The sequence below is a fragment of the Psittacula echo genome (assembly GCF_963264785.1).
Source record: "Psittacula echo genome assembly, chromosome: 7".
NCBI classification, from domain to species: domain Eukaryota; kingdom Metazoa; phylum Chordata; class Aves; order Psittaciformes; family Psittacidae; genus Psittacula; species Psittacula echo.
Genome location: NC_137740.1, coordinates 2,103,103 through 2,127,067, shown reverse-complemented (window position 1 = coordinate 2,127,067; position 23,965 = coordinate 2,103,103). Strand labels below are relative to the sequence as shown.

Below are 23,965 nucleotides of genomic sequence, written 5' to 3'. Positions count from 1 at the left end.
CCTCCTGCAGTAGTGAGGTCTGGCTGACTTGCTTCACTGTGTGGTACTCCAACAGAACTGTCTGCATGGTCTGGGTTTGGTTCTGGCTCTGAAAAAGGACTTGTTGCTACCTGTATTTCACAGCTGAAACCTGCTGCTGGGCTTTCGTAAGAGAATGAGCATATAATAAATTGCTTGGTTTATTGCATTTTATGTGGAACTAGAACAGTAGTTAGATGGGAAGAGATTCTTGTACTCATGACTAGAAGTTTAATTCTAAACCACTGTGAAGACTTTGTGGTATCCAGGCATTCCAGCCTGAACTGTCCTTACAGCATTTACTAGCTTGCACTACACTGAACATTCAGCCTTTACTCCCTAGTGTGATCCAGAGAATAAAGCTACTGTTCAAGAATACAACTGAAATAATAGTGGTTTATGTCGTGATTATTTATTACATGAAAGCCGTGACATCAAACCTCATCAGCGTCTGCTGTCTCAGCACAGGGTGCTGATATCCCTCTCACTGCAGCCGATGCTGCAGCAGGATGTGGTGAGCAGCTTGGCTACCTCACGCTTTTGCAGCATGAATGTTTTCCTGGAGTGCTGCATGTCCTGCTCTATCTCAGGCTTGACATTGTGGATTTCTTCACTGTCGGTCTCCAGACTCTGGTCTGTGTAGATCGAGGGGTCAGCGTAGTCGTTGTTCTCTTTTGAGAGAGGCAGGGGATTTTCACTCTCTGGCACATAAAAATTAGAAGTCATGGAATCATGAGTAGTTTATAATAGTTATCTTTACTAGAAAGACAGACCAACCTATGGCCAGGGAGCTGAAGGTATTATCTATCCTCTGTGTTTCCAATGTAAAACAACCAAGGTGGACCAGATCACTGACTTTTTACCAGGGCAGTATTAAAATAGACGTGAAATACCCAGTCTCTGATTAACACATTAAAAAAACAGTAATTTATGGATTTATGTTAAAGAGTGTTCTTTGTAGGAGCAGTTGCCTTATCAGTCTCACACTGATATATTTATTTTGAAGGGTAAAACTGTAATTTGATGTGTCAGTGGCACCTGACCAGCCTGTTAGCCTGAAGCTGCATGTGAGTTTCCTGAAAAGCAGGTGTTAAGGCATCAGATACCCCACAATTTCAAAGTTCTGGATGTTCCCACTTAAATTAGACTTGCAATTTGGGTTCATTTTAAATACCATGGTACAAGTGGGAACTGCCTTGTGGAGTTGGTAAAGGTGTTGGTAAGTTCTCCGACTTAGTTTAGCAGCAGGGGTTTCTTCTCTTGTAACAGACTCAGGTATGGCGTTGCAGGTAGCATCACTTTTTATGTTTGTTTAAAGCTGCTGCTACAATAGAATTTTCATAAAAGGCAGAAGTTACTGCATGGAAGGTGTAGAAACCCCCAGCTTCTCTCATCTGCCTCATTTAGTTTCCTTTTTCTAGTTATTTTAACCTATCAGAGTTAGAAGTTACTATCAGTAATGGCCAAATTTTCTGACTCTGTGTAAAACTGTGCTAATAAATACAAATATATACACCACCACATGAAGGTACTTAAATTGCAGAGTATGTGTTTAACATACTTTAATTATAATATTATTAGGTTGTAATATAGTTTCTAGCGGGGAAAGCAGTGTGTCCTACTGAAGACGATAATAAAGAACTTGCATGGACTGTGCAAAGCTGCCCCTGACATTTAAAATGTCATGGCTATAGAGATTCATAGTGGTAGCCTTGGCCTTAACTCGTGGTTTCTCAGGTTGATTTGGCAAGTCTCATTCTAAATGTGTTTTATTTAAGCTACGCCAAGCAAGCTGCAAGAAAACAGTAAACTTGCTGTCTCCAGGCAGAGCCTGTGCTGTTGGCATCTGAGAGGTGCCTGTTCAGGGTAGCAGCAAGAGCCCAGGCCACAGCTCTGCCCTTAGGCACAGCCTGCAGGTGACATGGTTCTTCTGAATCCCCTTGGAGCTGGGCACACCTTCCAGGGGGCAATAAGGCTGTAATGTGTTAATGAGTACTTACCAAACAGGTACTGATAATCAGTCAAGTGCCTTTTCCACCGGGAGCCTCCGCAGGTGAAGACTATGGCTCTGACAAAGTCTCTCCCACAGAGCCTCATGCTGTTCCCTTCACCTTTGCCTTCCTGTGCTGTGATCAGGAGTGCGAGTGAGGCCAGTGCCAGCACTGTGCCCCTCATGCTGCAGACGGGGTGCTTGGAAGCTGGTGTTGGTGGGGCAGGAGGGATCTGCGAGGCCAAGGTGGGGAGTTCTGCTGCTACGCTCACCTTTATACCGAGGGCCCATCCGCTCCACTGAGTAACGGCTCATTCTGAGGATGACTTAATGTTTGCTAAAAACAAGCTGATGGCTTGTTTCCTTCCAGTGATGTGATGTTTTATGTGTGTCAGGATTTGTTCTGGGATTTTGGTCAGGTATTAAAGTGTCCTTAAGGAGTTCCTTATGGAACTGCTTTGCTATACAAACATATGTGATATATATAGCATGCTTCGAGGGTGCAGGCTCAGTTTGATACCATTGATGTGTATGTTCTGCAGAAGCGAGAGGATGTTACATGGTTTGTAGATAATGAGTGTCATCCCTGTGTATTTCCCACACAGCATGCAGCTTCTTCCCAATCATGCCTGTTACTACAGCTTGAGTGGCATCACATCTTTTTCTATTGGTGATCACAAACTAAGAGGGATTTAACTCTTGTGATGTCCACAATTGTGTGCTTTTGCATTACCTCTGCCTTGTTCTTTGTCAGGCTGGTAACTGTGAATGCTTTGGAGTAACCTGTCAGTGCTGGGCAGTCACTCACAACAAAAATGGGGTACCGAGGGGGGCTCATGCAGGCACCGGAGCCTGCAGATGCCCTGCTCTGATTCTTGGTGTGCCGAGTGGTAGGGTGCTGTTCTGCAGCACATGGAGCTGTCTGTGAACTGGCTGTGACAAACTGTACAGAGTGATGGAGGTGGTTGTGAGTTTGCACCCGTAGGTATTTGCCTGGAAGTAGCTCCAGTGCAGCTGCAGGGCTCAAATGTCTCTGCAGGGAGGCCTGTGGATATGACCCGTCTCCAAAAAGGCAAGGAAAAGAGGAGATGGCTCTAAATAGAGCAGGAACAGCTACAGATCAGGGTCCTGAATGTGGTTTTGGTGGTAGCTGAAAGACACAAGTGAGTTCACTAGTGCAGGGTGGAGCAGTGTTACTGTGCTCCAGGACCAGAGGTTAGTAGATTATGAGAGTGGTCCCTTCCTGTTGCTTTGAATGTCGCTGGCTGTAGTTGCCATCAGCTTCTATAAAAACATCTTGCAATAAAAATCCTTAAGGAGAAAATTTGGCAATTACGAGGTCAGAAATTCTGTGATAAGAACAAAATGCAGGAGGATCTTAGGAGAGAGATCTCAAGCACTTCCTAGCACCACAAGTGTTTTCCAGCACCATAATGTTCCAGATGATGAGTTTACACTGTGTACAGGGGGAAATACGATGTGTTACAGCCTTGACAGAAAGCTTGGTTTTTACCAGTAGCATCAGTAAGTAAACAGTTAGAACCACCAATGGAAAATATATGGTGTATTTTGTTCAGATCTGTAATAATGATTAACACATGATTCACTTTAATGAGTGTCCTTCTTTGAAATGCACAAAGATTAATTTTATATCCAGGGTGAGCTTGCACAGTCCTTGTAAAATGCGTAGAATGCAGGAGGAAGTAAACATTAATGCCTTACAAATGGTCTTTAACTTCAGTGACGTGTTTAAATGTTGGATGTTTATTGTCAGGCTAATGAGAGGGTCTGAATGTTCTGTATCTATGGAATACATGTCTCAAGATGTAATGCTTGAGGGAGCAGGCAGCTGTGGCCCCTGTCAGCTGGTGGGCAGGGAGCTTTACAGCCAAGCTTTGTGTCACCCCTCTCCTGTGACAGAGATCCTTGGTCTTAGTGGCTCATTGGTAGAAATGCTCTGTATTTTCTGTGAGCAGTCAGGCTCTGGAAGTCCTCTAAGACACCATGGTCCAGCAGCCTGGACACTTATGTCATGTGAAGAGCTTTCTGAAAGTGTCATTGTGGAACACAGTGAGTTTAAATGGCAATTTGATATTACCCTAATTCGTCAGAGGGTGAACAAGGTTGGTCTTTCCTTGTGCCTGGTGTGGGCTGGTCTGCAGCTCCCAGAGCACCTGGTGCCTCTCAGAGCTCAGCTTCCATCTCAGTGGTGGTTTATGGGATGAAAGACAAGATGCTTGTTCTGCCTGGAGATGAGAAAGCACCAGGGAGACCTTAGAGCAGCTTCAGTGTCTAAAGGGGCTATAAGAAACCTGGAGAGGGGCTTTGGACAAGGGCCTGTAGGGACAGGCCAAGGGGAATGGCTTTAACCTGCCAGAGGAGAGACTGAGATGAGCTCTTAGGCAGAAGCTCTTCCCTGTGAGGGTGCTGAGGCGCTGGCACAGGGTGCCCAGAGAAGCTGTGGCTGCCCCATCCCTGGCAGTGTTCAAGGCCAGGTTGGACACAGGGGCTTGGAGCAAGCTGCTCCAGTGGAAGGTGTCCCTGCCCATGGCAGGAGGTTGGAGCTGGAGGAGCTTTAAGGTCCCTTCCAACACAAATCGGTCTGGGATTATATGATTCTGTGATCTCATGGGAATTCCATTCATTCACTGTATGATCTCACAGGGCAGATGCAGGCTAGTCTGGTAGGGGTTTAGGCTGTGTTTTGCAGTGACCTATGCAGGAGGTGATTTTGGCTTTTTTGGTTTTTGAGTAACCCAAGGAGAAAACACCTTGGTGGAAAGCCCAAGGGGAAAACCCCAAGGAGAAAAGATCAGGGAGACCTTTCTGTTCTCCCTGTGTATTAATACTGTTTGTCTAATGGGGGGGACTTCCAGGGGATAATGTAGAGCATTTGAAGGCAGTTTCTAGCCAGTATGGTTTCATGGAGAAGTTTATTCTTTTTCAATCATTAAAATTATTTCTGTTAATACTATAATAGGTCTTTCTCACTCTCTACCAGCTGGGAAGGGGTATTGTTTAACTGCTGTTAAACACCTACAGCAGGACCAATTATATCCTATAAGGTAAAGCCTTAAACCTGTAAAATAAGAGATAAAAAAAGAGCAGTGTAAGACGTGCAGTGATTCACAATTCCTATTTACAAACTGAGAGCAGAACTGCTTGCGTGGCAAGCATCCAGCAAACAGGCTGAGGTAGTTTGTGTTGTGTCAGCTGATTCTTCTTTGGAACTCTGGTAATACGCTGCTTACTTCTAACAGTGCTCCTTGAAAACAGCACTTTTTGTCAGGCCTGCTTGGATTGTGTTTGTAGTGTCAGCAACAAACATGCATCTTGTTTGGAAAGGAAATTAATTTTCAAGATGATACATGTATGGTGTGAAGACAGGCTGAGGGATGTGGGTTGTTTGGCCTGGACAAGAGAAGGATCCAGGGAGACCATAGAGCTGCTTCCAGTGCTTAAAGGGGCTACAAGAAACCTGGAGAAGGGCTTTGGACAGGGGACGGTAGGGAAAGGACAAGGGTGAATGGCTTTGACCTGCCAGATGGGATATTGAGATGACAATGGCCTCACTTTTATTTTTTAAGGGAACCATCTTTTTGCTCTGTGTTTTACAGCACTTGGCAAATGAAGCTGGTAATTACCAGAATTTCTAAATGCAAAGCTGACATTTTTGGATTATTAATCTGTAATACCCTAAGAATGAAGTTTAGATGGATATCAGCATGGATGGATCAGAGGAGGGATCCATCTGGTGCTGGAGCACCCAGGGTGGCTTCTCAGAGTGAGGGCAATGCAGAGCCAAAGGGCTGATGGGTTTGCTGCCACCAGCAAAGTGAGACTGTCTTGGGGGTGGCCAGGATAGTGCAGGTCCTGCACTGTCAGCAGGTACAGGCATTCTGCCAAGTACAGTCACCTGCAGACTGCATTTAGAGGACCTCCACCTTCCTGGCCTTGACCCAAGGCTCCCTCCCAAATCCAGCTGTAGCCAACATCTGGATTTGTGATCAAGAGAAACCTAAAGTTCAACGTTGACTTTGTCGTTCCTGAGGTTTCTAGTGGTATGGTATTGCAGAAGAGCAGGAACCGTCTCAGGGTTTAATCTGCTCATGGGATTGTATCTGATTCCACCTGTTTCAATATTTATTAGCTAGTGTTTAGCAGAAACCTCCTTGCAGATGAATGATGTGCTAGACAAGCACACAGGCCTCCACGAGCTACCACCTTTCCCATGTAGATCATACCTTACTATTGTTGAGAGCAGCCAGGTTCTGGAGCAAAAACACGCTAACTTCTCCTTGACTATCTCCTACGAGAAGGCAGTCGGTGTTCTTAGCGAAGAGGACAGATGTGAATTTGACTGTTGGGTTGGCAAAGCGAGACAGCACAGGCTCCAAGCTGCAGTGAAGGCCAGAATTAACAGGTCACATTGTGTTGACTGAGCCTGATAGGTCTTGCATGGTTTACTTTCTATGTTCTAGATGCACTCAAAAACTTAAGAAGTGAAACAGTGTTTTATTTAGGCCTCTACCAGAACAAAAATCCCAGCTGATACTAACTAAGATATCCTGGCTGCCTAAAATCTGTTCTATTGCCTGATATGGGCTGGGGGGTGATATCTTTACTTTATGAAGAATTTGCGTTTGGTACGACCAGATTTGACATGCTCCTTCTCCATGTGGGCTTCATGCTATGGTTAATACTGAACGGAACAGCCCAGCAGTGCAAGGCCACAGGTTAACTGAGGTGAGATGTGCACCTACTTTACAGTAGAGGGGAAAAGTGAGAGGTGCCTCAACTTCTGACCATCCTGTCTTTATGAAAGATCAAAGTGTCTTAGTTCTGTTATTTTTCCTTTTAACTGTGGCAGAAATCTATTATTTCTGCAGGAGCAAAGCCCAGTTTGCCCTTTACCAGTTCCATAAAGCATCCAGCTCCTTCTCTTGTAATCACAGTTCTCTGGTAACCACCATGTGCTGTTACAAAATGAGTATTTTAAAATGCAATACTTTCAATGACTGAGCAAGCAAATGCTCACTGATGTGTAACAACATTGATGAAGCCATAGTGTGCAGCCTTTGTGCCATCAAGTTTCAGAATCTTCTTTGAGAAAAGTATTTACTTACATGCTGACCCTAAGATCCCAAATTTCTACTCTGCTTTCATTCACTGCTGTGAACATGAAGGCTGATTTCGAAGACCACATAATGTCATGAACGAAAGCGCTGGCGGAACTGAAGGTTAAAACGGGTGTCTGTGAATCGCGGTGCCACAGGATAATGCTCCAGTCTGCAGAGCAGCTGAGAAACATGTCAGTGCTGAGAGGGTTCCAGGTGACTTTGTACACAGGACCCTTGGGGTTTGGGAAGAAACAAAGAACTTTGTGTTATTCTACAGCTACAGCTTCCCAGGATGGTTTTTAATAGGGACCTTTCATGGATACTCTGGCTATCCTTTGACCCTAAGGGCAAAACCAGCATCATGTGTCACTCATTGGAAATTAGGATGGAGCTGATGTGATAAGGCAGGAGAGATCTTGGCAATAAAAATCATTCAGCTGATTCTGCCCCTTCACCAGTTGTTAGGAGACTGATGGTGAGAGGGCAGCTTCTTGGATGAGGCAGAGACTTAACCACAAAAGAGGTGCTGTTAATGTTCTGCCACATTTTTCTCAGAGGTAAGACTATTTAATTGTGGTTTGCAGGCCAATCACATTACTGATTGTTTTCTTAATATAAAGCCAGAACTAGAGCTTTAAACCAGTCTATAATACAAGTTTTAATAGCTCACTTAAAAATCCTAATAGAAAGTGATCCGATAAGACTGTGATGCTTTATGCTATGAAAATGTGTTCCTGATAGAAGTAGTTTAGGTTTCTTTTATTGCAGATGTTTTCTTTAGTAAAAATAAGCAAACATTTGTGAACTTAATTAAGCAGTTTCTGCTGGCATTACTTTTTCTGCGTCTCACTCACCTTGTGGCCTCTGTATGTCTTTAGAAACTGCCCATTGCTTGAACAGGAGCACTGGTAGATACAACCCTCTTCTGTTCCAGCCAGATAAAAGTTTGTATCCTGAAAGAAAGGTAAAAGTAGCCTAAATTGGATTAACCTAGTTCTCACTCATCTGAAAGTCTGTGAAAGGACTTAGATGAGTCTGGCAGTGACAAAACTGAGGAAGTCGGGTGGAGCTGCCAGGCTGTTGTGCACTGAGCTGTTGAGGTGTATGTGCAGTAGATGCAGTGGTGCCAGACTGTGTGGGATTTGTGATGTGTGTTCTCTGGGCAGAACATACACTGTGAATTCTGACTCCTGAAAATCTCACGCTTTATGCAGTCCACATGTGCAGACACATGAATTCCTCACACGCTCTGTGGACAATATTCAGCTGGCTAAAGAGGAGGAGCACAGCCACGTAGGGCCTGGGCTCGGGAGCTGCTGAACAGTCAAGTTCTCACTGATGTGACCAACACACAGAGATCTGTCCTGAGATCTGGCCCAAGGTGAATGTGAGTAACATGGCTGAAATGATGTAGTTGTTCTCATACAGGGGTTATGTTTGGTTTAACATTTCATCCATCTTGGGTAAAACCGTTACTAGCCAAGAAGCAATTTGTTTCACAACTAAATATGCTTCAAGTACCAGTGCCAACTCCCAGCCTAGTGCATATTAAAGTAGCTCCAGCTGAGGATCTCGCCCCTCCTGTGTGGTTTTCCCAGATACTGCTTTAGCCAGGATGGACATTCTGAGCCTACCTTTGGGTGGAAGTCAAAGCACATCCCAGCTGCCTGTCGAGATATCAGTGCTTCACTTTTCCTCTCTTTCTCACCTGGTAATCTTTTCTTCTCAATTTCTTTTCGCTTTATTTTCATCAGGTCTGTGTAAATAGCAAGAGTTTTTGTCAAACAAGAATGCGACAGTACTACGAGTAACTCGTGCTTCTTTGGAATGCTCTTAGATGTTTTGTGTATGATAACTGGTATAAATGTCACCTGAAATGAAATGGAGCAATTCAGGTGTTATCCCTCTGCAGGAACGCTGCAGAGGACGGTGCTTACCAGTGCAGTCAAGTCTTTTCCGTATATGCCACTCGGTTATTCGGCCATCTGCTGAGATACAGAACAGTCTCTCTCTTTTGCAACCTCCTGCCTCACCTCTGTCCTGTTCCACCCACCTCAGTTGCCACACAGGACCTGTATGTTTGTTTGGGGATTCACTGGAACAAAAGATGCACGTGATAAATCATAGATGAACAAAACCAAGAAATAATTAACCTTCCACTTTGTAATGAACGTTAAGTCGTACGACAAAGATATTGTTAGCTTTTCTTAAAAGCAAAACGAAAGAAATCTGAACATTGGTTCTTTTCTCCAGGAAACTTTTTCTTTTGTCATGCATGTTTGATATTTAGGTTCAGGGCACTGTTAATGTGCTGACACACCTTTCATTGACACCTGAATCATGAAATCAGCCTGCAGGAGACTTGTAGGAGAGTGCCCTTAAAGATACATGTCTCCCTAATTCCACCCCCCCCTCATTTTCTTCTTAACTCCTGCTTATCCCTCCCCTGTTCGGATGTTCTTTCCTTGTTTGACAAGTGGAATCAGTGAGAAAACACCAAAATCTGCAACTGGTTTCCCATAAGGATTTATTATATGGGGCAGGGTTGTCTTAGTAAGTACATGGAGTATGAAATGGTACGTGGTGGTAACTTGCAGCACTTTCTTGGAGCATGGTACTCATTTGTTTCACCTCTCCAGCATGGGGAACTTGCTTGTTTGTATGCACAGTAACAGCACAGAGAGTGTCATACCTCAGATAAGGACCAGTGGTGTTAAAGTAACGTAAGCATTTATCAGCCAGAATAAGAGTAGAGAATGATGGCAGTACAGAAGGAGAATGCTGGTGGCTGAGGATTAAGCCGTTACTATTCCCTCAGCTCCTCAGTTGTGGCCATTCCTTTACTTTTTAAGAGGTGATCAAGGTGGAGGAGATGTGCAGTCATTGCCTTACCTGCTGTCCAAGAGCACAGTGTCATTACAGCTCTGTATATCATAGATTGTGACAGATCCATTGTACATTCCAACTGCCAAGAGATTTGGGCTCGCCATGGAAAAATCCAGGGCAGTAACACCATGCTCACACTGGAAAATGCGCTCTGGCCACTGACCAGGAGAAAAACACAAGGATGTTTTAAATTAGTTTCTTAATTTACTTCTGTCTTCTCAACATTGGATACTGAATTGCTGGAGAATTCAAGTGCTGATGACCATAGTGACTATAGAAACACAGACAGAAATCAGGTACTATATTCTAAAGGGTTCAGTTTATTTCAGCCTAGAGAAGAGAGGCTCTGGGGAGACCTCATAGAAGTCTTCCAATACCTAAAGGGGCTACAAGAAGTCTGGAGAGGGGCTTTGGACAAGGGCCTGTAGGGACACGACAAAGGGAATGGCTTTAACCTGGCCGGAGGGGAGACTGAGATGAACTCTTAGGCAGAAGCTCTTCCCTGTGAGGGTGCTGAGGCGCTGGCCCAGGGTGCCCAGAGAAGCTGTGGCTGCCCCATCCCTGGCAGTGTTCAAGGCCAGGTTGGACACAGGGGCTTGGAGCAAGCTGCTCCAGTGGAAGGGGTCCCTGCCCGTGGCAGAGGCTTGGGGCTGGATGAGCTTTAAGGTCCCTTCCATCACAAACCAGGCTGGGTTTCTGTGATTTCTTGCTGCAGCTGATGTAATTAGGGACAAATAAAGACTATGCAGAAATATTACACTGTAAAATAAGTTAGATGGATCTACTCCAAACCAAACACCTAAGAATCAAGTTCCCTAAGACTGAGCTATGTGAGTACAGTGTGAAGGTGTTGTTTGTTTGATTTGGATTGGAAAGGATGATCCTTGAATTTAAAATTCACTTTTTCTCTGTGAGGAGCGTTTGGAATTACTGAACAAATGGCCTGTAAAATTTGAAAAAACAAAAGGTAAATGGATTTATTTTCACATTTGCTGTGCTCAGGACTTTTTTCCAGTCTAAATAATGATCTGTACATACCTGGCCTACGCACAATAGTAACAAAACAGGTTTACAGTCTTGGGTAGGTGGCTCTAGGGATTGGAAATGGGGTACAGAGACCTGCATTGCTATGTTGCCTGACATAGACTGGTAATAACTGTGAGTAGTGACCATCTGCTAGTCACTTGGTGGCCTGTAATGAGTTTAGTTCCTGTGAACAGATGTCCATGTTACCAGACCACTGATGCAGTCATCACCTCTGTTGGAAGTGTCAGTTGAGAGGACAGACAAGCACAGAACTGAACTGTTTCCTGTAGGTGCTTTCTTGGGGTCAAGATTTAAGCACATTGCTAGGTGCTTTTCCAGAGATGTGTGGTTTGTGATAGCAAATTCAACCTCATTGCTAGGTCTTGCTTTTAGAAACAGTAAGAGGGAAATATATAAAGCAGAAATAGTATAGCACGAAAATGCATTGAGGAAAAAGAAAGAAAACAAAGTGGCTGCTCATTACCATGGGGTTCTTCAGTGACCAGCAGCAAGCCAAGCCTTTCTTCTGGCCTTTAAAGTCAAATGCTCCATAACCAACAGCTAAAAGATCCTGAAGGCACAGACGAACATAAATAACCTCAATTTAACTGAAAGTTCAGTTGTGTATTTCTAAAAGGCAACTTTCTGTTAACAGTGCAAAGTCTGGAAAAATAAGGCTCATGTGCAAGTGGAATAACACACAAGAACAGTAGAATTTCTAGAGTACTGGAAGGTGGTTCAACTGAAAGTGCATTTATAGCCACTGTCAGTTGTGTTGGCAGTCCCCACTCCTGACAGCATAAAAATATGTCCCTTTTCAGGGAGACTAACACTTTAAAAGGTATTTGTTTGCCCTCTAATTCTAAGGTTGAAGTCTATAAATGTGTCCAACTTAATCATATCTGGGCATCTGGTGTGCTAACAGTGTGAAATGGTCTTTATGTTCTTTCATTTTCCCTTGGGGCCATCTTCCTGGTTTTGTGTTTCTCATCCTTACCTGCTTTTTACCTTCCTTCCATTCATTATTTTTGTTGTGGCCATAAGAGAGCTCTGTTGGAAAAACTGAGCCTTACAGTGAAACTGAGCCTTGTGGTGAAAGAGGAGATGACTGAGTCATTCTCACCTCCACTGGAACCAAACTGAATAAACTTGGGCCAGCTGCTCAGAAATCTGTGCCTGTTGTGTTGCATCTTGTCCTTAAAGTTAGACGAATGCAGCTTTCTTGGGAGATTATAGTTAAAAACAAAGATGTGGTATCCTGAGAAGGGTCAGGGGAGACCTTATAAAAGTCTTCCAATACCTGAAGGGGCTACAAGAAGCCTGGAGAGTGGCTTTGCACAAGGGCCTGTAGGGACACAACAAAGGGAATGGCTTTAACCTGCCAGAGGGGAGACTGAGCTGAGCTCTTAGGCAGAAGCTCTTCCCTGTGAGGGTGCTGAGGCGCTGGCACAGGGTGCCCAGAGAAGCTGTGGCTGCCCCATCCCTGGCAGTGTTCAAGGCCAGGTTGGACACAGGGGCTTGGAGCAAGCTGCTCCAGTGGAAGGGATCCCTGCCCGTGGCAGGGGTTGGAGCTGGAGGAGCTTTACAGTCTCTTTCAACACAAACCAGGCTGGGATTCTATGATAAACTGTGATGAAAAAAGTTTAGCAGTAGGTTGTTAAACTTCATCTTCCAATTCTATAACAGACCAAGTCTATTATCTTAATGTTGTTGTTGTTTAGGTGACTGGCCCTGATAAACTGGACCAATTAACTTAAATTCTGAACCAGTTCAATCTGTTGTGATAGATTTTGTAGGAAAAGTCTATTACAGTGGTCCAACTTGTAGGATAATGTAGCAATATCCTGGCAATATCCATAGGCACCGGAATGGGTTGCCCAAGGAAGTTGTGAATGCTCCATCCCTGGCGGTGTTCAGGACCAGGTTGGACAGAGCCTTGGGTGACATGGTTAGTGGGAGATGTCCCTGCCCATGGCAGGGGGGTTGGAACTAGATGATCTTAAGGTCCTTTCCAACCCTAACTATTCTGTGATTCTATAATTCTATGATATTGTTATATTGTTGTATGAAAGGACAAAATGCAGAGGGTGGGATGCAAAGACAGCCCACCTTGACTGTAAAGATGAATCCGTCTCTGTGATATCTCCTCCCAACAAAATACATAAAAATCGGGTTTATTTTTATACCAACAATGGCTTAGACCATTTTGAAACAGCTTAGAAGAAGATTTGTGAACTCACGGGGTTTACTTTGCTCCAGGCCATACTGCTCACGCTGTGACCATTAGTTAAACCACATGCATAAGACCACAGCCATTCCAATGTGGGAACTGGTGTAGTTTCTTCTTTTAGAGCTGACAGAACTGATGGATCAGTGAATGCTGCCTCTTGCTCATCCTTTTGCCTGTCAGCCTTTTCCTGTTTAGCTTCTTTTTTGTCTTCCTCTGTGCCACTACTGTCTGATGTAACTCCAGGATCTATAACACACCAATATGGTAGAGTCTGGATAGTAACATTTCACTCATCCAACTCCAGTCATTCACATCAGAAGAAATATTTACCCTTTCAGCAAATATTTAGTAGCAAAAAACCCCAAAATGAAGTAAAGATTTGAAGAATTAAGACATTCTAACTTATAAAACCATAACTAAAATGTTGATGGGGCTGGATTGGACCGTGGTGTGCCAGGTATGCTCCAGGGATTTAATGAGTGGGTTTAGCTACCCGGCAACAAGTTAGGAATGTATGTTCACCCCCTACCAGGAATGTTCCTAATCTCTCATCTTTAAAAATGCATCTAAACAGGGATTTTCTTCTAGAAGCCAAATTTTAAAGAGCCACACTTACACCTTGATGCTGCAACACCATAGCTAAGTTACATGGTGCTGTAGTAAATTGCTCATTACTTGGGAAAATGAAGTGTAGGGCATGTTTTTAGACTATGTTTGCCAAGTATTTTTGTTTAGTCACCCCTTTATGTAATGTACAAATCATAAATTGATCTCAGATCACTATTAACAGAGTAGGAACACAGTAAACTGCCATAGTCATCCTGGCCTTTATTGTGCTCTCACTGTAGTTAGTTCCTGAAGAGCAACAGGATATAACACTTTGTTGCTTGAGAAACTAACTCTAGGACATGAAGGTACAATACAGTATCAGCAGAGTGGATCTGCCTTTGATTTTTGTTTTAATCTCTGTGTTAACTTGGAATTCCTGTACAAGGTAACATATTACTTAGAACATGGGGCCAGGGTATGCCTCTTACAGTCTGCAATGAATGTACATTGTTAGACACTGAGCATCCATCAGGCTAAAACTTCTGTTTGCTGTCAGTGTCCTCATAAAATAAACTCCCAAAATCCCCACCAAACAGACTGTAAAAGACATTCCAATGAAAACAGGTAGCTGGAGAAGTAGCAGAATTAATCTGTATCTTAACTGTCAGGAAACAAGTTTGACTGATATTTTGAGTAAGTCCGTTTGTGGTGATGAGGGAGGACTCATATATTCAGTTTTTGTACCAGTTATGGTAGGGATGCGTGTTAAAGTGAGTTTCAAACTACAAAGTAGTTTGCCATCTCCTAAACTCTCCTTTCCTTTGTCTACTTCTTAAATGACTTGTCTGTAAAGACACTGGATGAGGGACAGGACTCTGACTCAATAGCATGCAAAGCCCTGTGCTGAAAACGGGGTAGTCAATAAGAATCAAACCTATAAGGATGGGAAACTGCCGATAAGCTGCAAGTTTGGGTTGGAAAATATTCTCCATTAGAATCCTCTCCATGAAAAATAAACCCTTCTGAAGGTTTTCTGGTACTGGGAGAGCTTCTGACTGGCACTCTTCCTGCTCCTTCTCCTCCTCTTGGTTCTTGGCAACAGCAGTACTTTCTGAAGTCACAGAAGTTGTGCTGCCTGACAACAGATAACACAGGAAAAGCCAGTTTGAACATGAAAATATTTAGCACATAAAAATCAAGGGAATAAGCAATCTCCTCTTCCTCCACCTGCAAAAAGCGTAGAAGAAGTCATCATCAAAAAATACTTCCACTATTAATTTTTTCTGGTTTTAATTTTGTTAATTATTTTCATGCTCAAGTACTATGATGAGACACTAGTGGAGTTATTCACAATTGGTGTTTTGCTTCTACTGTCCTAAGTAAATACCAGCAAACTTTGCCACTGGCTATTTATCTGTATTTAAGATAAATAGATTTAAGATACAATGGCAGTTCACAGACAGGGTCTTGGTGCAGACCTGTCCAAGACTCTTTAGCAAACTGTCTTCCAAGTGCCAGGCAGGCAGACCAAGCATTTTCTTCACACACCATAGGGATGTGCATGGTTTAGAAGGATGAAAACATGGCAGGAATGTCAAACTGGAAGAATCTTACCTTTGGTAGAAGAGAAAGGGGTAGTCTGATTCTGCTTTATAGTGGTGTGAGGTTTGCTGCTTGTTTCAGTTGCCTTCTCTGTCTTGCTGTCAGTGCTGCCATCTGTTTTGAGCATTGGTTCTATTTCTGATGCATTAAATGTATCATAAAAGCCCCAGGAAGTGACCATCTCCCCTAGGAACGAATTACACTGTGTTACACAAGTCTCTTGTTTCAGTATGTTACTATAAAGGTAGATTTAGATGAGATCTGAGGCAGAAGTTCTTCCCTGTGAGGGTGATGAGTCATTGGAATAGGTTGAATGGAGAAGCTGTGGCTGCCCCATCCCTGGCAGTGTTCAAGGCCAGGTTGGACACAGGGGCTTGGAGCAAGCTGCTCTAGTGGAAGGTGTCCCTGCCTGTGGCAGGGGCTTGGAACTGGATGAGCTTTAAGGTCTCTTCCAACCCAAACCACTCTGTGATTCCTTATGGTAAAGACTATGTACAGCTGAGCAAAGATTTACTTCCCGTACTATGCTCCCAACTGTTTGGCTGAGGAGATTTCAAACCAACTGTGGGTCAGACAAGGCTGTAGCAGCAGCTGCTGTATGACTGCAACAACTCCAGTGGGGTCTCCTGGGTATGTGGCTTCCCTTCTACAGGGTCAAACAATGCTCTATAGCCTTCCCTTTGAGTGCTCAGCTTTTCAGGTGTTGGTTGGAATGAGCTCTGCTAATGCTCAAGGCATGCAGAAAGGGGGAAGATATGTTATTCAAATCAGATCAATATCTGTTTTACTTCTTTCCCCCCCATTTTACATACGTTTAATGAAAACAAAGGAAAAATGTTTGCAATGACAATTCCCATGGTTTTCTTTGGCCTCCTACACCAAAAAAAAAGTGCCTTTAGTGTAGCAAAGCTCAGCACATGCATCTAAAACCTTGATAGGCCCCTATAACCTTTTTTTAGAGCATTGAGGCTGAACATTGTGTAAAATTGCATCTGTCTTGTGAGACTGCCAAGATTTTCTGCTTTCCCCAAGACATTCAATCTCATACCAGAGTTTCTCTTTGCATTATGACAAATAGAAATAGAAACCAGCATCACTGAGAAGCAAAGGGGAAAAAAAAGGAACGGTGTCCTTTCATATTTCAGGAGCATAGTTGAGTATTAGGGGGAGTTCTGCCTCCTGAGCAGCAAACTCTGCTTGCAGCGTGCTGAGGCAGGAGGGACACAGCAGCTCTCTGCTAATGTAATGCCTGTTTTATTGCAACAGATACAGTGCACCAAAACCAGTGCTTGAGTTTGGGGAAGGGCAGAAAAGGCCACCACAAATCAAAGTGGCTCTTGAAGTTGAGGAGACATCTTCTGATTAGAGATGGAAGATGGAAAGAAAACCCTTTCCTCAGTGTCCCAACTGTACACAGGGAGTCTGCTAAGGTCCCACAGTACAGCTGTAATGCTGGAGTTTGCCCAAATAAATGTTTAGTAAGTAAACTGAATGCTGGAGGGGGATTCTCCATCAGGGACTGTAATGATAGGACAAGGGGTAATGGGTTAAAACTTAAGCAGGGGAAGTTCAGGTTAGACACAAGGAAGTTCTTCCCTGTGAGGGTGGTGAAGAGCAGGTTGCCCAAAGAAGTGGTAGATGCGCCATCCCTGGCAGTGTTCAAGGCCAGGTTGGACAGAGCCTTGGGTGATGTAATCTAGCGTGAGGCATCCCTTCCTGTGGCAGGGGATTGGAACTGGATGATCTTAAGGTCCTTTCCAACCCAAACCATTCTGTGATTCTAATAATAAACTGCCAAGGGTACAATCAGTAAGTGAGAGCCTGTTCTTATTAAATACCCTTTCTATATGGGACTTGGGAACTTTACCTTTGTCTTCCATGATGATTCTGTCACATTGCACCTCCTTGTTCTTGGTGGCTCCGTTGATGGTTTGCATTGTTTTTTCCACAAAGCGGTCACCATCAGCCTTGCTCTTGCACATGTCAGTGTAAACCTTGTTCCGCTGCCTCAGAAAGAAGGAAAAAAAGTGTACATTGACAGTCTGAAAACCATTTGCATTCACCTTCTTGGTGTATTTAACCACAGGTTGGACAGGAGAGGATACTCCATGGCATAAATTTACTGCCTGGGTTTTTTTCTGATTGCTAGATTTTAGTTCACTCTATGTATTGGCTTTCAGCAGCTATTTGTGACCTTGTGATGCTGTTCTGAACCAGAAATGGCCTGCTAAGGTAGACATCAGCTACTCCAGCTACTTTGGGTGGGTTTCGGAGGGGTTCAGAAGTGTATAGCTCTCATCGCTTGGGAGTGAAGAGCAGTGCATCCAAGAGACAGAAATGAAACTAGAGTATTTCTGTTTCATCGAGCCCTCTGGTTCTTGGGAATGGTCAGTGGGAATTGTGAAGCTTTTTCTGCTGTTCTGGTTTAAACATTCTAACAGCAGATAGAGGTGATACCCCACCTTAGATCACAAACAGGCTGCTGTGCTCAGGAGCATTCAATGCCTGTTCCTATGCAGTTGGCACTGTGTGCTGTATACACTGGCTAAGTCTGATTCATAGAGTGCTCTTCCTCTTCCCTTTTCCCCAAAATCACACCAGTGTGATTCACAGGCAGTGGGGGTTGGAGTCCTACCATGAACATTGTGTGTCTGTGTATATATATATATGTAAGTATTTTAGGCAGGAGCTCTTCTCTGTGAGGGTACTGAGGCGCTGGCACAGGGTGCCCAGAGAAGCTGTGGCTGCCCCATCCCTGGCAGTGTTCAAGGCCAGATTGGACACAGAGGCTTGGAGCAAGTTGCTCTAGTGGAAGGTGTCCCTGCCCATGGCAGGGGATTGAAACTGAATGAGCTTTATGGTCCTTTCCAACACAAACCAGTCTGGGATTCTGTACTAGCAGAAAAACCTCCCCTAGGTCAGTTGTTTGACTTGCCAGCTGCAGACCAGTGCATCCCAGGCTTTAGGGCTGCCATTTTGGTGAGGCACTGGAATGGGTTGCCCAAGGAGGTTGTGAATGCTCCATCCTTGGCGGTGTTCAAGGCCAGGTTGGATGAGGCCTTGGGTGGCATGGTTTAGTGTGGGGTGTCCCTGCCCATGGCAGGGAGGTTGGAACTGGGTGATCTCAAGGTCCTTTCCAACCCTAACTATTCTATGATTCTATGATTTACAAAAGCCATGTGACAAGTGTAGCAATCTGACATCCGTCATGGAGAGAACTTTGCTGCACTCTGTCCCAGCCAGCTCCTGGGACTAAGCCAAACCCCTGGCTGTGTTAACTCCCTATCAAAGGTCATGGCAGTCCAGGGAGGAGACTGGAGTAGGAACGTACCAGATGCAACTAAGGGGGGGACACAGTATTTTAAGAGGCGAGGTCACTCATGGTGGGGTGAGGTTTCTTCTCGGTAGGAGCACTGTAAAGAGCTTCAGAGGAAGCTTGAAGTGTTTGTATTTTTGTTACTAATGCATGAATAGCTGTAAAGCTACACACAAGAATCAGTGCAAATGTTTACAATTTCATACTGTTTTCACTAAAATTAAATCCTGTAATTCCTGTATTCCACACTTCTCCATCTCCTCTTTCCCCTATCACCTGTGTGTTCTCTGCTTACCATCCCCTGCCTTTGGTAATCTGCCTTCTTTTATCAGTGAAAGAGAGAACTAATTTACTCAACAAGATGGAGCTGTAAGAAATTTAAGCTGTTGTGTCAAAAGAGAGACTCGAGCCCAATGTGGTTTTAAACAAAAGTGGAATGACTGGTTGTGGTAGTCAGAGTACTGAACCTGTGTATAAGCATCCTGTTCAGGACATTGCCACCAGCAGAAATTGGGTGTGCTGAGCATACGTGTGTGTACACAACTACAGAGATACATACAGAACTCTTTCAGCATCTTCTGACTCTGTAGACATCACAACAGCTGGAAGATCCAGTATCCAGATAGTTTCTGTCTCTGTGAGGTAAATATCCACTCTCCTATCTAAGCCTGCTTCTGTCAGTTCTTCTTTTATCTCCTCTTGCCTCTCATGCACATCTGAAAAATCAGATGAGATCCATAAGTGAGACCTTTTCTGCTCTAAATGTCAAAGAAGACAGATTAATTCTGATAGTATTGAATGATCAGTTGTGAGGCACTGAGTGAAGTGCCAGGCATCTCACACCCACTGACTGCAGAGTCTCACAAGTCACAGTGCCCCAAAGAAAAACGAAGTCTTTAATTATACAGCACAAGTTCTTTACCAGGTAACTAGTGCTCCAAAGAAGAATTAAGCCTTTAATTATATAGCATATGTTCTTTACCAGGGAAACTAACGGTTGCGTCCCCTTGAGAGCCAGGCTCCGCCGTTTCATCCAGTACAGACTCAGTCGTTGATATAGAAGTGGTGCTGCTTCCATATGTCCTTCAGTAACAAAGAAATAAGCAGAAGTAGTATGTGAGGGTCCAGATGTCAGTTAGCAAAATGCCATAAAAATAGCAGTGTTGTTACCAGGATAAACCATGAAGACTGTAAGAGCACATACGGTGATGGTTGTGTTGTGAAAGGAGTTGCAGAAGGCTTAGGAAAGAAAATAAGTGGTTTGAAAAAGACTTAAAAAGGAAGAATTCCTCTGACAGCATATCCTGAGGAATTAAAGAGCTGCTGGAAAAGAAGCTACTGAGCTCTTGGATTCAGCCCTAGCACATAATAATGTGAAGTGTTGACTGCCCACTGTGTGATAAGGCTCACTCATAGACAGCACCTGTCTCCACCAGGTTTCACATCCTTTGGTGCTTTGCATGTGCTGAAAAGTCTTTAAAATGCACCAGAAACTTTTGAAGGGATCAGCTTGTTAAAAACCATTGGTGATGTTCACAGAAGGGATAGGTGTGAGAATGAGAGGTAAAACTCAAAACTCAGTCCAGTTGGGAGGTTTGTCAGCAGATTTTCTCTGCTTCAACAGCTGAGCATGAGCAGTTACACAAAAGCAGTTGAAAAAGACAGTTTTTAAGGTTTGTATTTAAAACTAAAGTGAAATAGTTTCATTTTGTTTGTTAAATAAAGCCCTCTTGTCTCCAAAAAGGATGTGTTTAGTTTTCAGGAGATACTTCATATTCTTCAGTTGTTTTTTTTGTGTCTGTTTGCTCCTGGTTAATTTACCTTCCTCTGGGATTATCCTTTCTAGCAGCCAGCCTAGGAAACATGACAAGGAGAGAGCTCCCAAATTGCAATCCCTCCTCCTCAATCACCACGGCATTAACTTTGCCAAAGAAAACAGTAAATAAAGCTTTTCTTTGTGTTTTATTCCCAGTGCTGACTTTACCAGTCTTTTAGTCCCTCTGGACTAAATACATAACAACTCCTTTTGTGCAGTCTGAGTGAGCACACACCGTTTGATACACTGATGTGCTTCATTATGTTTCATTTGAAACACAAACAGTCCTTTACCTTCATTTGCATGGCTTAATTGAATCTCTCACCCCAAGAGAAAATGGCTCAAGTCCATTGACTTTGTTTATTCCCTCTGTACTGAAGGTTTGTAAATAAAGCTCCTAAGTAGTAAAATGTAATTCAGCGGCTCTAACTCAAATGTTTTTGTGTAAGAGCATCTTTTGAAATGGATGCACATAATCACAGAGTGTTAAATTGCTTAAATTGGTTTCAAATAGAGGATTCTTACTGTGTTAACAATGTGTAGGTATTTGAACTGAGATGTTCAAGTTTGTAAAAAGGACTTTCTGTACTTAAGAAGTGTCATTAAAACAGCCAAAATACTTTACAATAAATTTGTAGCTCTTCAGTGAAACCAGGCCTCACATTTCCCATCCCACAGATGGGCAGGTGTTGATATATTCCAGTTTTGAAAAAAAAACAACCCAAGGTTAGGAAAGGCAGAGGGGATCTGAAGTAGCTAAAGGAAGTGTTATTAACAAGCTACAAGTGCCCCAGCTCCACTGCACAGCCTTGTTCGGACAACCAGAACACAACCAGAGCACTGCCTCCTCAAAGTCTAAACAGTGTTTTGTGGTGTGCCCGTGTAGGTTCTGTTGTAACTTTGTGTGCAGCCCTCACCAGTACAAAGCCTGCTGTTTGGATGGCTGTCATTTTGAACTATGAGGTGCTCATCGTGATCTCTAAAAGTGGTCCATTCTGGTATGTTACCTAAACATATGTGGTTTAGGAATCACAGAATTCCAGCCTGGTTTGTGTTGGAAGGGACCTTAAAGCTCATCCAGCTCCAACCCCTGCCACGGGCAGGGACCCCTTCCACTGGAGCAGCTTGCTCCAAGCCCCTGTGTCCAACCTGGCCTTGAACACTGCCAGGGATGGGGCAGCCACAGCTTCTCTGGGCACCCTGTGCCAGCGCCTCAGCACCCTCACAGGGAAGAGCTTCTGCCTAAGAGCTCATCTCAGTCTTCCTTCTGGCAGGTTAAAGCCATTCCCAATGTCCTGTCCCTACAGGCCCTTGTCCCAAGCCCCTCTCCAGGTTTCCTGCAGCCCCTTTAGGCACTGGAGCTGCTCTCAGGTCTCCCCTTCAGGAGCCTTCTCTTCTCCAGGCTGACCCAGCCCAGCTCTCTCAGCCTGGCTCCAGCCCTCACAGCATCTCTGTGGCCTCCTCTGGCCTCACTCCAACAGCTCCACATCTCTCTTGTGCTGTTGCCCCAGAGCTGGATCAGGACCGGAAGGGGGTCTCCGCAGTAGAGGAGGAGAATCGAAAGAAGAATTTGAGTGAAATTAGAGATATCACAGGAGTGTGTGCTTCAGTCTGCTTCCGCCTCTGTGAGCATTTCAGCAGGAGTTCCATCATAGTCATGAATACACACAAATTCCATTCATTGTACTTGTGCTAGTCCCCAGACTAAGCTTTTTTAACTTCACTTTTAAGTGAAGACTGGTGGGCATGTTTCTGTACTTGGACAGCCCTGCATAGTAACTCCAGCTCCAAAGCGCTCTGAAGAGCCAGGAGTGTGGCTGCTTTAGGTTTGAGGCCAGATTTAAAAACCAGTGCATTGACTTACCATGAGGGGGAGGCTAAACTAGTTCTTGATAGCTGCTGCGTGGGAAAAAGAGCAAGCAAAATGGATCCTGTGGCTCCAGAGAGCTTGTCTTGCCTGAGTGCAGCAGTACTTGGGTCTGATTGGAAGAGTGGATGGGGTGTCACATCCTTTCCTTCATCAAAAACCTGGAGAAATACTTAAATAGTTACAATAGTTCCACTGTTTCCCCACAACAAGTGACAGTGACAATACTTGCAACATTTTATCTCATCTGGAACAGGAGGATGACCTGGATCCAGGCAGGAAGCTGGCAGAAGGGATGGGAAACCCTTCTGGAACCCTCTCTATAGAAATGGCTGCAAATAGCTGGAAAAACTATATCTGTCCGGATGTCAGACCCTTGGTCAGCCCTAGTGCCTCCTTCAAATTATTATTATTATTATTATTATTATTATTATTATTTGACTATTATTCTATAATGACTATTGTATTAGTCTGTAATGACTACCAGGAGTGGCCTATGAGTATCTACTCAACTCAAATTAACAATACAGCAAAAGCAACAAAGGAACAATTGCGCATCATTTTCATTGTACTGCTCAGATTATTTTCTTGTAAGGAAGTATTCAGGAAGGTCTTTAAACAACAGATCACAGGTTTAGGTGGAGACACATAAGTGCTACAGGCAACATCTCACATGGATTTGAAAGCCAGTAGTTGTCAGATTAGGAGGAGAGCTGTTACTCTTAAGTTTTACTATTATTATTGGAGATTGATTTTGGACACTCATCATCATCACCATTTCAGAACGGATTAAGCTCCGTGATCATTTTCTTCCTCCACATCCCAGGTTCAGACAAGCCTTTCCTTTCCTCTTCCCTCTCCCCCTTCCTGACAGCTTTTAACACCCACCATAATTAAATATTCAGAACTGTTGGGAATAGCGTAACTGTCTCCTCACCCGTATGACATCCTTGTCTGCAGTTCTCTCAGACGTGGTGGATTGGCTTCTGCAGCTCCCAGCTCTGCACCTGTAGATGCTGCTTGCGATGCTCCCCTGTCTGTAACTGTAAAAACTTGTGGGTTGCCTGAGCCCGGAATTGGCCACAGAAGTTTTGTGTCGAGCAGTAAAACGCGAACAAGCAAATACAAGCACTGAACTCCTCATCCCTTAACTTTCAGGAATGGTTTACAGGACGTTAATCTTGAAATTAGGCCAGGTTGGACGGGGCTTGGAGCATCCTGCTCTAGTGGAAGGTGTCCCTGCCCCTTGCAGGGGCTTGAAACTGGGGGAGCTTATTGACGGGAACTGATGTGGCAATGAAGGGGCAAGGGGTGCAGCGAGTGGGGCTGCTGTGTCGGGGTGCCCTGGTCCCTCCTTCCCCCCCTCCTCCAGGCACGCCTGGAGCCGCTGCCCCGGCACTCACGTAGGACCCCGCCTGCCGCCGCCGGGGCCTTGCATGGCGACAACCCGGGCCGCGCCACCGCGTCGAGCGGTAACCACGGCAACGCGCCCCCAAGACGCGGCGCGGGGATTGGCTGCCAAGGACGGCGCCGCCGATAGGCCGT

The 23,965-nt window shown here is 44.3% G+C and overlaps 2 protein-coding genes across 2 annotated transcripts; both read right to left on the bottom strand.

Annotated features, from left to right (window-relative positions):
- Window positions 1–477: 477 nt before the first annotated feature.
- INSL5 (insulin like 5) lies at window positions 478–2,193 on the bottom strand (the record flags this gene model as incomplete). Its single annotated transcript, XM_080623377.1, has 2 exons — window positions 478–719; window positions 2,019–2,193. 2 exons carry the CDS (start codon window positions 2,191–2,193, stop codon window positions 478–480), a joined length of 417 nt encoding a protein of 138 aa, XP_080479503.1.
- Window positions 2,194–5,081: 2,888 nt separating this feature from the next.
- On the bottom strand, window positions 5,082–23,871 carry DNAI4 (dynein axonemal intermediate chain 4; the record flags this gene model as incomplete). The annotated part of the gene is made up of 17 exons (XM_080623231.1): window positions 23,824–23,871; window positions 23,358–23,463; window positions 22,418–22,581; window positions 19,720–19,820; window positions 19,293–19,453; window positions 17,289–17,424; window positions 15,434–15,607; window positions 14,754–14,954; window positions 13,281–13,516; window positions 11,525–11,611; window positions 10,021–10,172; window positions 9,066–9,223; window positions 8,763–8,884; window positions 7,983–8,081; window positions 7,135–7,361; window positions 6,253–6,406; window positions 5,082–5,087 (listed from the first exon to the last, which is right to left on the bottom strand). Exons 1-17 carry the CDS (start codon window positions 23,856–23,858, stop codon window positions 5,082–5,084), a joined length of 2,319 nt encoding a protein of 772 aa, XP_080479357.1. The 5' UTR covers window positions 23,859–23,871.
- Between the last annotated feature and the right edge of the window lie 94 nt (window positions 23,872–23,965).